Here is a 13,427-nt window from a genome sequence, read left to right as displayed (position 1 = left end):
GGCATCACAGGCTGAGGGCTCTGACTCCGATGACAGTCCCAGGCCGCCTAAGCGAGCTCGCTGGGAGAGACCCTCCACGTCATCACGCGGGTCAGGGTCTCAGCGAGAAGGGTCTCTAGATGATGAGACAGAGGTGGGTGATCAGGAGTCTAGTCCTGACACCGCACTCAATTTGGATACGCCAGATGGTGACGCCATGGTAAATGACCTTATAGCGGCCATCAATAGGCTGTTGGACATTTCTCCCCCAGCCCCTTCAGCAGAGGAGGCAGCTGCCCAGCAGGAGAAATTCCATTTCCTGTATCCCAAGCGTAAATTGAGCACTTTTCTGGACCACTCTGACTTCAGAGCATCAATCCAGAAACACCATGCTTATCCGGACAAGCGTTTTTCCAAACGTCTTAAGGATACACGTTATCCTTTTCCCCCTGACGTGGTCAAACGCTGGACCCAGTGTCCAAAAGTGGACCCTCCAATATCCAGGCTTGCAGCTAGATCCATAGTTGCAGTGGAGGATGGGGCTTCACTTAAAGATGCCAATGACAGACAGATGGACCTTTGGTTGAAATCTGTCTATGAAGCTATTGGCGCGTCGTTTGCTCCAGCATTCGCGGCCGTGTGGGCGCTCCAAGCTATTTCAGCTGGTTTGGCACAGGTTGACTCTTTCATACGTCCAGCAGTGCCGCAAGTGGCGTCCTTAACTACGCAAATGACTGCGTTTGCGACCTACGCTATTAATGCGGTACTGGACTCTACGAGCCGTACCGCAATGGCATCCGCCAACTCTGTAGTTTTGCGCAGAGCCTTGTGGTTAAAAGAATGGAAAGCAGATTCTGCTTCTAAAAAATGTTTAACCAGCTTGCCATTATCTGGAGACAGACTGTTTGGTGAGCAATTGGCGGAAATCATTAAACAGTCCAAAGGTAAGGACTCTTCCTTACCCCAGCCCAGATCAAGCAAACCTCAACAGAGGAAGTGGCAGTCAAAGTTTCGGTCCTTTCGAGGCTCGGGCAAGCCCCAATTCTCCTCGTCCAAAGGGACTCAGAAAGAGCAAAGGAGCTCTGATTCCTGGCGGGCTCACTCACGCCCCAAGAAAGCAACCGGAGGTACCGCTTCCAAGGCGGCTGCCTCATGACTTTCGGCCGCCTCCCTCCGCATCCTCGGTCGGTGGCAGGCTCTCCCGCTTTTGCGACATTTGGCTGCCACAGGTCAAAGACCGGTGGGTAACAGACATTTTGTCTCACGGGTACAGGATAGAGTTCAGTTCTCGTCCTCCGCCTCGGTTCTTCAGAACTTCCCCACATCCCGACCGAGCAGATGCCCTTCTGCAGGCGGTGAATTCTCTAAGAGCAGAAGGAGTGGTGGTCCCTGTTCCTCTTCAGGAACAAGGACAAGGTTTTTACTCCAATCTCTTTGTGGTGCCAAAAAAGGACGGCTCATTCCGTCCTGTTCTGGACCTAAAACTGCTCAACAAGCATGTGAACGCCAGGCGGTTCCGGATGGAATCCCTCCGCTCAGTCATTGCCTCAATGTCTCAAGGAGATTTCCTAGCATCAATAGACATCAAAGATGCTTATCTCCACGTGCCGATTGCTACAGAGCACCAACGCTTTCTACGCTTCGTGATAGGAGACGACCATCTTCAGTTCGTAGCTCTGCCATTTGGTCTGGCGACAGCCCCACGGGTGTTCACCAAGGTCATGGCGGCAGTGGTAGCAGTCTTGCACTCTCAGGGACACTCTGTGATCCCTTACTTGGACGATCTTCTTGTTAAGGCACCCTCTCAGGAGGCATGCCAACTCAGCCTGAATGTTGCACTGGAGACTCTCCAGACGTTCGGGTGGATCATCAACTTCTCAAAGTCAAACCTGTCACCGACCCAATCACTAACGTATCTTGGCATGGAGTTTCATACTCTCTCAGCGATAGTGAAGCTTCCGCTGGACAAGCAGAGGTCACTACAGACTGGGGTGCAGGCTCTCCTTCAAAGTCAGTCGCACTCCTTAAGACGCCTCATGCACTTCCTCGGGAAGATGGTGGCGGCAATGGAGGCGGTTCCGTTTGCGCAGTTTCATCTGCGCCCACTTCAATGGGACATTCTCCGCCAATGGGACGGGAAGTCAACATCCCTGGACAGGAAAGTCTCCCTTTCCCAGACGGCCAAAGACTCTCTGCAGTGGTGGCTTCTTCCCACCTCATTATCACAGGGAAGATCCTTCCTACCACCGTCCTGGGCAGTGGTCACGACAGACGCGAGTCTGTCAGGGTGGGGAGCAGTTTTTCTCCACCACAGGGCTCAGGGTACGTGGACTCAGCAGGAGTCCACCCTTCAGATCAATGTTCTGGAGATCAGAGCAGTGTATCTTGCCCTACTAGCCTTCCAGCAGTGGCTGGAAGGAAAGCAGATCCGAATTCAGTCGGACAACTCCACAGCGGTGGCATACATCAACCACCAAGGGGGGACACGCAGTCGGCAAGCCTTCCAGGAAGTCCGGCGGATTCTGATGTGGGTGGAAGCCACGGCCTCCACCATATCCGCAGTTCACATCCCCGGCGTAGAAAACTGGGAAGCAGACTTCCTCAGTCGCCAGGGCATGGACGCAGGGGAATGGTCCCTTCACCCGGACGTGTTTCAGGAAATCTGTCGCCGCTGGGGAAGGCCGGACGTCGACCTAATGGCGTCCCGGCACAACAACAAGGTCCCAACCTTCATGGCACGGTCTCGCGATCACAGAGCTCTGGCGGCAGACGCCTTAGTGCAAGATTGGTCGCAGTTCCGGCTCCCTTATGTGTTTCCACCTCTGGCACTCTTGCCCAGAGTGCTACGCAAGATCAGATCCGACTGCAGCCGCGTCATACTCGTCGCCCCAGACTGGCCAAGGAGGGCGTGGTATCCGGATCTGTGGCATCTCACGGTCGGCCAACCGTGGGCACTGCCAGACCGACCAGACTTACTGTCCCAAGGGCCGTTTTTCCATCGGAATTCTGCGGCCCTGAACCTGACTGTGTGGCCATTGAGTCCTGGATCCTAGCGTCTTCAGGATTATCCCAAGGGGTCGTTGCCACCATGAGACAGGCTAGGAAGCCCACGTCCGCTAAGATCTACCACAGAACGTGGAAGATATTCTTATCCTGGTGCTCTGCTCAGGGAGTGTCTCCCTGGCCATTTGCCTTGCCTACTTTTCTCTCTTTCCTGCAATCTGGGTTAGAAAAAGGTTTGTCGCTCGGCTCCCTTAAAGGGCAAGTCTCGGCGCTATCCGTCTTTTTTCAGAAGCGTCTAGCACGACTCTCTAAGGTGCGCACGTTCCTGCAGGGGGTTTGTCATATCGTACCCCCGTACAAGCGACCGTTAGATCCATGGGATCTGAACAGGGTGCTAGTTGCCCTCCAGAAGCCGCCCTTCGAGCCTCTGAGGGAGGTTTCACTTTCTAGACTGTCACAGAAAGTGGCTTTTCTGGTAGCGATCACATCTCTTCGGAGAGTGTCTGAGCTAGCAGCTCTGTCATCCAAGGCTCCCTTCCTGGTCTTCCACCAGGACAAGGTAGTGCTGCGCCCCATTCAGGAGTTTCTCCCGAAGGTGGTATCCTCTTTTCATCTTAATCAGGATATCTCTTTGCCTTCTTTTTGCCCTCATGCAGTTCATCGGTATGAGAAGGATTTACATTTGTTAGATCTGGTGCGAGCACTCAGAATCTACATTTCCCGCACGGCGCCCCTGCGCCGTTCGGATGCACTCTTTGTCCTTGTCGCTGGTAAGCGCAAGGGGTCGCAGGCTTCTAAGGCCACCCTGGCTCGATGGATCAAAGAACCAATTCTTGAGGCCTACCGTTCTGCTGGGCTTCCGGTTCCATCAGGGCTAAAGGCCCATTCTACCAGAGCCGTGGGTGCGTCCTGGGCATTGCGTCACCAGGCTACGGCTCAACAGGTGTGCCAGGCAGCTACCTGGTCGAGTCTGCACACTTTCACCAAACATTATCAGGTGCATACCTATGCTTCGGCGGACGCCAGCCTAGGTAGAAGAGTCCTGCAGGCGGCAGTTGCCTCCCCGTAGGGGAGGGCTGTCTTCGCAGCTCTAACATGAGGTATTCTTTACCCACCCAGGGACAGCTTTTGGACGTCCCAATCGTCTGGGTCTCCCAATGGAGCGCCGAAGAAGAAGGGAATTTTGTTACTTACCGTAAATTCCTTTTCTTCTAGCTCCTATTGGGAGACCCAGCACCCGCCCTGTTGTCCTTCGGGATTTTTGGTTGTTTTTCGGGTACACATGTTGTTCATGTTGAACGGTTTTCAGTTCTCCGACGTTACTTCGGAGTGAATTTGTTTAAACCAGTTATTGGCTTTCCTCCTTCTTGCTTTTGCACTAAAACTGGTGAGCCAGTGATCCCACTGGGGGTGTATAGCCAGAAGGGGAGGGGCCTTACACTTTTAAGTGTAATGCTTTGTGTGGCCTCCGGAGGCAGTGCTATACACCCAATCGTCTGGGTCTCCCAATAGGAGCTAGAAGAAAAGGAATTTACGGTAAGTAACAAAATTCCCTTCTTTGCACTGTTGAAAGAACCGTACATCCGATGAGCAATATTGTTGCACAGAAGAAATAACCGTACGTGCGGAAACACTCCCGTTCACTGCAGGGCCCGTTTTTACACCCTCCAGTGATTTACCGTGTCAAAATGTAATCTTTTTATTTTTTTCTGCCGCACGTTTTTTAGCTAATCTTGCTAATCGACACTTTGCCGGGATTAGTCTGTTTGCCTGCTACTAAGTTGGCTGACATACGCTTGAGCGCAGTGATGTGTCGCAGGTGTGGCACAAACGCATCATCGAGGAAAGCGGCATAGGTCTCAGATCAAGGATGCAGGGTAAAAATGGCTAACGCCCATCTCTAACTAATGTTCCGTTAGCCAGTTTTTGAGAACCACTTTGTACAGAGGGAGAACTGGCTAACAGAACATTTCCCCTACCCGAAAACCGTTCCAGAGAATCACGGCAAAATGTCCTTGGGACTTATTCAAAAATCGAAAATGTCTTGACTAGAGATGAGCGAACTTTTTCCCGAACATGTTCACCAATTTCAAATTCGGCACAAACATTGATGATTCGGTTTGCGATCGGAAAACCGAGCAACTTATCAAAAAATCCGCCGAATGTGGCTGTGCTCAGGAAAAAAAAATGCTAACATTAAATTGGCCCTAAAACTTTCCCTGATTCTTTGGTGACAAAACTCTCGCCGGAAGACCCGCTGGCTGGGAACAACACCTAACATTAGGAGCATTCCCTGCCAGCGGGTTTACGGCTTGTATCAAGGTGTAGAATTTTTTTCTTTTTGAGCTTTAAATTCATTTTTTTTTAAGCTTTCTGAAGTTTGCAGGTGTTTGACACCTGCAGGGTGTGAATTTTGGAAACATTGCCGCAGCTGTGAAGTCCAGGAATCTTTACAGTGTCCTTTTTAAAAGATTTGTTTAAGAGAGCTTAACCCCTTCACGACTGCGTGATGTACCGGTACATCCTAACAATCGCGGGGACACGGGGCTGTGCACCCACGATCGCAGCCGGTGACTACTTAACCAACAGTTGAGCCTCTGCCTTCACAGCCAGGGACTTTGCCTGCGTCCCTGGCTGTTTAAAGGGAACCTGTCACCAGTTTTTTACCCTATAAGCTGCGGCCACCACCACCAGTGGGCTCTTATATACAGCATTCTAGCATGCTGTATATAATAGAGCCCAGGCTGCTGTGTACAACATTAAAAAACTTTAGAATACTCACCAAAATCAGTCGCTGCAATGGATGTGGCTTAGATGGTCGTCTTTGTCCTCCAGTGCCAGCACCGCCTCTTTCGGCCATCTTCGTCCTCCTGAAGCCGCGGTGCATGACGCGTCTACGCCATACACACTCGCCGGCCCCGCGCATGGGCACTACAATACTTTGATTTGCCCTGCTAAGGGCAGATCAAAGTGCGCCTGCTCAGAACCTGAATGCCTGCGAGTGTGTATGACGTCGGACGTGTCTTGCACCGCGGCTTCAGAAGGACGACAGAGGCGGCGACAAAGATGGCCGAAAGAGGCGGCGTCGGCACCGAAGGATGAAGACGCTCATCTGTGCCACATCCACCGCAGCGACTGGTTTAGGTGAGTATTATAAAGTGTTTATGTTGTACACAGCGGCCTGGGCTCTTATATATAACATGTTAGATTGCTGTATATAAGAGCCCACTGGTGGTGGCCACAGCTTATAGGGCAAAAAACTGGTGACAGGTTCCCTTAACCACCTTATTGCCCTCCGCGACCAATCAAGACACTTAAGGAATTGGGAGACAGATTGTGCACTCTCTCCCATCTGATTAGTACCCTTGCGATATAATCGCGAGGGCCTGGTTGTTGTTATGGTGACCCGAAGTTGTCATGTCGACTTCCGGATCACCTGACTAAGGATGCCTGCAGCATTATCACACACACTTTCAGTGCAGCTCTGACAGATGCAATATCCTGCAGTGATCGAGCACTGCAGAACATTGCAGCTGCGATCAAAGTACTGTGAGGTGATGTCCCATAAAGGGACTAAGTTTTTTAAAAAAGTAAAATTTAAAAAAGAATCAGAAAATAAAGAATAAAAAAATAAATGATCAAATAAATAATCATATTTGTATTAAAAATGAAAATTTAAATAAGCAAAGTACACATTTTGGTATTGATGCGTCTGTTACAACCCGCGCTATAAAACTATCACATTAGTTAACCCCCTTCAGTAAACACTGTAAAAAAGAAAATGAATAAAAAAACAGCAAAAACTGTCTTTTGAACATACAGCTGACAAAGTGGAATAAATCGCCATCAAAAAAGTCATATATAAATAAAAATAATACTGCTGAAAACCTCATCTTGTCCCGCAAAAAACAAGCCACGATACAGCTCTGTCAGCCAAAAAATAAGTTATAGCTCTCAGAATACAGCAGTGGAGAAACCTATTTTCATTATTTATCCTATAAAATAGTTTATATGGTATAAAAGCTGCAAAACAAAAAAAAAATATATAAATATGGTATCACTGTGATCGTACCAACTTGAAGAATAAGGTTTATCAGTTTTATGGCATGGTGAACAGTGTAAAAAAGAACAAATAAAAAAATAAAAAAAACATTCCTTAGTTGTTTGTTCTTGATTCTGTCTCACAAAAAATGGAATAGAAAGTGATCAAAAATTACACAGGTGTGCAACTAAAAAGCTGAAAACGAAAAAAATATTGAAAAAAAATCCTTGACGTCAGGATTTGCCACAAAATGCAAAATTCTCTTCAAATTTAGTAATTGTTTCTCAATTTTTGGTATTTTTTTGATGTTTTGGGTTTTAACCAAATTAATATTTATTCACATCAGTGCATTCAAGATATACAATGCCAAAAAAATATAAGTTTCAAACAAAAGAACTTTCTGAGCAAGCTAATGAAACCAGTATCAACATGTTGCAAGCTGAACGTGTGGGCTGGTAAATACCTGGGCTCCTTTTTCTTGGTTCTCGCCTGTTCATACTTTTTGATCTCAGTTCGTGTTAGCTTGTCATTATTTTAAGTGTTTCCCAAAATTAGCATTTTGGCTCAGCAGAAGTGTATTAAGTCGCCTGACAGTTTGTTACATTTCTGGTGAATATACAGTGTTGAAGCAACAGCTGACTATTACAGACTTTGTGATAAAAGTACACTTCGCATACTTCAGATTAAACCTTGGACATCAAGATAAAGCTTAGGTGCCTCATAAAGTGTGCAAATAGTATGTTGAGGATCTCCGAAAGTGGTTCAAGGGTAAGAGAAAAGCTTTCTGTTATGGGATTCCTATGGTATGGCTAGAGCTAAAGAAACATAGTGACGATTGTTACTTTTCTTCATGTGATTGGGGTATAAAATGGAATGCTTCCATTTTGAATTATAACCTATCTTCACTCAGCAATTCGTCCCATCCCCCATGGCACAGATATACTAGTACCCAACACCCCTGCTACCTTAGAAGAGCTAAGTAGCTCCCATGAAGGTGGAGCCAGATGATTAATCAAGTTCTTACTTTGAAGATGATACAAGACCAAAATTGTTTTCCCAGATGGAGATGAATGATTTGGTAGGAAACTTAAATCTTTCCAAAGATGTGGCTCAGTTACTCGGATAAAGGCTCAAAAGCACAAATTTATTGTTGGCAGGAGTGTCTGTTTCATGGTTCAGACACCATGAAAAGGAGTTTGTTCCTTAGTTTGCCCAGGAAGACAAGTTGGTTTATTGCATCGATGTTGAAGGCTTGATGGGTCAGTTCAAAATCCAATATGATTCAGAGCAATGGCGTCTTTTTATAGATTCTTCAAAAAGTCTCAAAGGAGTTTTACTTCACAGCGATTTTTATGCTTCCATCTCTGTAGGTCATTCTGTACACCTCAAAAAAAACCTACGAGAACTTGGTTATTTGTAAACTTAAATATGAAGACCACGGTTGGCAAGTGTATGGGCATTTGAAAGTTTTGTGCATGCTGTTTGGGCAATAGGTTGGGTATACCAAATACCCTTGATTTCTGTGTCTATGGGACAGTCAAAACCAAAAAAATCACGGGACCAAGAAGAGTTGGCAGCCAAGGGTGCTCAAAGTTGGTGAAAAAAAATGTCCACCGAGAAACTTTGGTACCTCCCCAAAAAGTTCTTCTACCACCTCTCCACATAATTCGTAATTCGGGATTCGTAAAGCGATTTGTAAAATCACTTCCAAGAGAGAGAGAATGCTTCAAATACTTTGTCACCAAGTTTCCAGGCCTCTCAGAGGCAAAACTGAAGGAACGTGTGTTTGTTGGACCAGACATTAGAAGGCTTATAGCTAATTAAGAGTTTATCAATACCATGACAGATCCTCAAAAAGAAAAGTGGATTGCATTTAAAGAGGTCATAGAGAATTTTTTAGGCAATAACAAAGATCCTGAGTACAAAAAGATCATTTGATGACTGCTAAAAGCATTTCAAGCTTTAGGTTCCCTGACCCACCTTGACAACTTTGTTGAAAATTTGGGATCTGTGAGTGAAGAGTGAGGTGAATGGTTCCACCAGGACATTAAAGAGATGGAAAGAAGATACCAGGGAAGATGGAACATTACAATGATGGCAGACTACAGTTGGACGCTTCAGGGAGACATTCCACATGCTACTCACAAGCGTAAATGTACCAAGAAGAGCCTCACAGGGAAGAATCAATTTTAGTGTGTGTGTTAGTGAGCTCATTCCAAATTTTTTTTTTTTTTAAATATTTTCATGAAAAATTTGAAATAAAACAAATAATTTTATAAGTCTTTTTTCATTTATTTTGAGGTATTGCCTTATTTAACAGTTACCTAAATTGTCAGAAAATGTGATGTTCTATGACAAAACCGAGCTCATTTTCTGATTCAGCGCACCCTAAAACATAAAGATTATGTGGAATGACCAAAACAGCTCTTGAAATTTTTTTTTTGCAGACTTGTGTTATGTGGCCAAAAAAATCTGCATCAAAATCTGCATATCTATCCTGAGGCCAACAACGTCTGATAGGCCAGAAGTGTGGATTTCTTGGTCATAACTTCGCCACCAAGGATTTTCCAGAGGTTTTCTATTGGGTTTAGATCAGTACTCTGGGCTGACCATTTCATTATGTGTTTCAAGGAACTACCGTATTTTTCGCTTTATAAGACGCACTTTTGTTCCCCCAAATTTTGGGGGACAGTAGGGGGTGCGTCTTATAAGCCGAAAATATATAATATATATATATATATATATATATAATGTACACTGCAGGGTCCAGGGGAGGTGGGGGCAGCAGCTCTGGAGTGCAGGGGAACGCCTTTGATCTCCTGCTCCCGCTCATATAATATGCACAGCCGCTGTCCATCTCCAAAGGTGCTGAAATCGCACGCAGTGATGGGCTGGGGGAGCGGTGCATATTATATGAGCCTGCGGCCCCCTGTGATGGCACATGCCCCCCCTGTGTTAGATTTGGCCCCCAGGCTGCTGCTCATTCTAAAATAAAAAATCTTTACTTACCCCTGCAGCGTTTCTCCCCGTGTCCCTGCTTCCACTGTGATCAGGCAGGCAGAGATCTCAGGCTGCTGTGCCGATCACATGACGCACTGAGAACCAGGAAGTAAGGAACAGAAGCACGGAGGGAGACAGGAGGGAGCTCAGCGCTGGAGGAGGTAAGGAAAGAGGGTTTTATTTTACTATGGGCAGTAGCCTGGGGGCGATATCTAACACAGGGGGACTTGTGCGATCTATAGGGGCCATGGGCAGCACTATGGGGGCGATATCTAACACAGGGGGACTTGTGCGATCTATAGGGGCCATGGGCAGCACTATGGGGGCGATATGTAACACAGGGGGACTTGTGCAATCTATATAGGGGCCATGGGCAGGACTATGGGGGCGATATCTAACACAGGGGGACTTGTGCGATCTATATAGGGGCCATGGGCAGCACTATGGGGGCGATATCTAACACAGGGGGACTTGTGCAATCCATAGGGGACCATAGGCAGCACAGGGGAATGTATGCAATCCATAGGGGGCCATAGGCAGCACAGGGGAATGTGCAATCCATAGGGGACCATAGGCAGCACAGGGGAATGTATGCAATCCATAGGGGGCCATAGGCAGCACAGGGGAACGTGTGCCATCACAAGGCTGCTATATTCAATATAAGGGGGCCATATCCAGATTAAGGGGGCTAATTTTAGGATGGGGGGCTATGAGGGACATATATCCTATATGATTTGTTGAGGGACACTGGCATTATAAGATGGACCCCATTTAACATTAAAAAAAAATAATTCTCTTTTCCTTCACCAAATTTGGGGGTGCGTCTTATAATCAGGTGCGTCTTATAAAGCGAAAAATACGGTAATTTACCCATTTTGCTTTGTGACTGGGCATTGTCCTGCATGAAAATTGCTGGCTGAGTGATGAACGCAAGTAAGGAACCACGTGTTGTTGAAGAAGGTTCTGATACACAATTGCATTAACTCAGTCATTTAGTTGTATGAGAGGTCCAACTCCTGCTGCAGAAAACATTCCCCAAACCACTTTGTGTTAACTCTTTCCCCAGTCTGTCGACGAACATAATGTTTCCCATCAGACCCAAATAAATTAAACTTTCTTTCATCACTAAAATGAACTGTGGACCACTTCTCTGTCCACACATCATGCTACTCGCCAAAGGTGAATCTAGCCTTTTGATTTTTTTTCTGCCAATGAGAGGTTTGGTCACTGCAGAGTGGGCTTTCAGTCCAAATGCTCTTAAATGTCGTGACGCTGTATGACGAGACAGATCCTTACCCTGTTCAGTGCTGAACTGGCGAGCAATTCCAGCTGCAGTGATGAAACAATTACCCATGGAGATTCTCCATATTATCATGTCCTCTTGCATTTGTCTTTTGAGGGCAACCAGCCTTCTTGGGGGACTTGAAAGAGTTTGATGTGGTAAAGATGCAATATTCCTGAAATCACAGACTTAAAAATACCAATTTCTCTTGCTATGGCTGACAGGGTCACCCCTTTGGCCTTCATCTGGATAACCTGCCGCCGTAGGGTTTCAGTCACATTGGAACGGCACACCATTTTTGCAAAGTAAATTCAAACTGGAAAGGTAGGCTGCCAGTTAAATAGGGTTTGTCAGATAATTAAGGAAATTAGCACCAGGTCCCAGATGAACACCAATAACTTGCAGGTATCTGAAAAAGTTCTTTAATTTTGATCAGTGTTCTTTTTAATTTATCTCATCTACATTTTTATTATGTCCTTTGGAATAAATTCAGTTTATGAAATAAGCTTAAAATACAGCTAGTTAAGTCATGATAGGATATAATCACCGAGGACTACACAATGAACGCAAAATTTCGGAAATTGTATGTTCTCTAATTTTATTCTCCAGTGTATATCAAGGAAGACTGCTAAAAAGCAATTCAGACAACTTTTTTGCAAGGTGTGCAACACTTTACAGGACAAACTATCCATACATCTGTGCCAGTCCTGCATGAAAACAGCTTCCGAAGAGGAGCGCATTGATGTTTTGGAGGAAGCAAAGAGGAAACAAAGCAACATCATTAAATACTTGACTGCGGTTCCATATAACATCCTGGATTTCAAGAACAGCAAGTTTGAAGATCCCAATGAATATTTTGCTGACTTTTTGGAGAGGCGTGGATGCACGGTCTTAAATAAGCCCTCTAAAAGGTAAATATATATAGTGGAACCTCGCTTAACGAGTAACCCACTTAACGAGAATTTCGCTTAACAAGCAAAGCTTTCTGTAAATTTGTAACCCGGTTTACGAGAAAGCTTTGCTGTGCGAGCAAAATCCTCACCTCACACACTTCCGTTTCCGTCCATCCACCGCGCTCTGACCCGCAATTGCAGTCCACACAAACACACACAAGCACGCACAAACACACACGCACGCACACACATACAGTATTATGCTCACCTTACCTTCCGTTCCACCGCCGGTCTCATGGTTCTTGTAGTTCCCGTGTACATCACGACGTGCTCGCGGCGAACTAGAAGTACCATGAGGCTGGCGGTGGAACGGAAGGTAAGGTGAGCATATAATATGTGTAACTTCCGTTTCATCGCCGGCCTCCTGGGTCCTGTAGTTCGCCGCTCCGCTCCACTCCAGGCTGTGCATCGGCATCCATAGCGACGAAGCAGGAACTTCCTGGTTCCTGTCACCGTTGCGGCTCTGCCTTTGATGTCAGCGCTCTGGCAGGAAGTTCCTCCCTCGTCGTTATAGTTACCCGATACATGGCCCGCACGGAGAACAGCAAGTCCCAGGAGACCGGCGATGGAACGGAAGGTAAAGTGAGCATATAATATGTGCGTTTGCGTGCTTGTGTGCTTGTGTGTTTGTGTGTGTTTGTGCATGTGTGGAATGACAGAATAGGGGACCAGGATGGGACATTTAACTAGTTGTGGAACGAATTGTCTGCATTGCAATGATTTCCTATGGGAAATATTGCTCTGCTGAACGAGTAACTTGGTTAACTGGGAAATATTGCTCTGCTGAACGAGTAACTTGGTTAACAAGCACAGTCCCAGAACGGATTGTTCTCGTTAAGCAAGGTTCCACTGTATAGCTAATTCTACCCTTAACTTATGGAAAGCTTGGTGGTATATACAGATGTCAGGTGCTGTCTGGAAAGCTAAGTGGCAGATATAAATGTATTTTCTTCGGCGCTCTATTGGGAGACCCAGACGATTGGGTGTATAGCACTGCCTCCGGAGGCCACACAAAGCAATTACACTAAAAAGTGTAAGGCCCCTCCCCTTCTGGCTATACACCCCCAGTGGGATCACTGGCTCACCAGTTTTCTGCTTTGTGCGAAGGAGGTCAGACATCCACGCATAGCTCCACTGTTTGTAGTCAGCAGTAGCTGCTGGCTCTATC

At 46.4% G+C, this 13,427-nt stretch overlaps 1 protein-coding gene across 1 annotated transcript in view; it reads left to right on the top strand.

The window, feature by feature from the left end:
* The window catches only part of LOC142311969 (uncharacterized), a 79,202-nt gene that overhangs the window by 40,556 nt on the left and 25,219 nt on the right, over positions 1–13,427 (top strand). The window contains exon 6 of the mRNA XM_075350832.1: positions 11,916–12,217. Coding sequence (XP_075206947.1) covers positions 11,916–12,217 — 302 coding nt within the window. The remainder of the gene's footprint in view (positions 1–11,915; positions 12,218–13,427) is intronic.

Source organism: Anomaloglossus baeobatrachus, chromosome 5 (assembly GCF_048569485.1).
Source record: "Anomaloglossus baeobatrachus isolate aAnoBae1 chromosome 5, aAnoBae1.hap1, whole genome shotgun sequence".
Classification (NCBI taxonomy): Eukaryota; Metazoa; Chordata; class Amphibia; order Anura; family Aromobatidae; genus Anomaloglossus; species Anomaloglossus baeobatrachus.
Note: the sequence above shows the minus strand (reverse complement) of the source record. Positions and strands in the feature narration are given on the sequence as shown.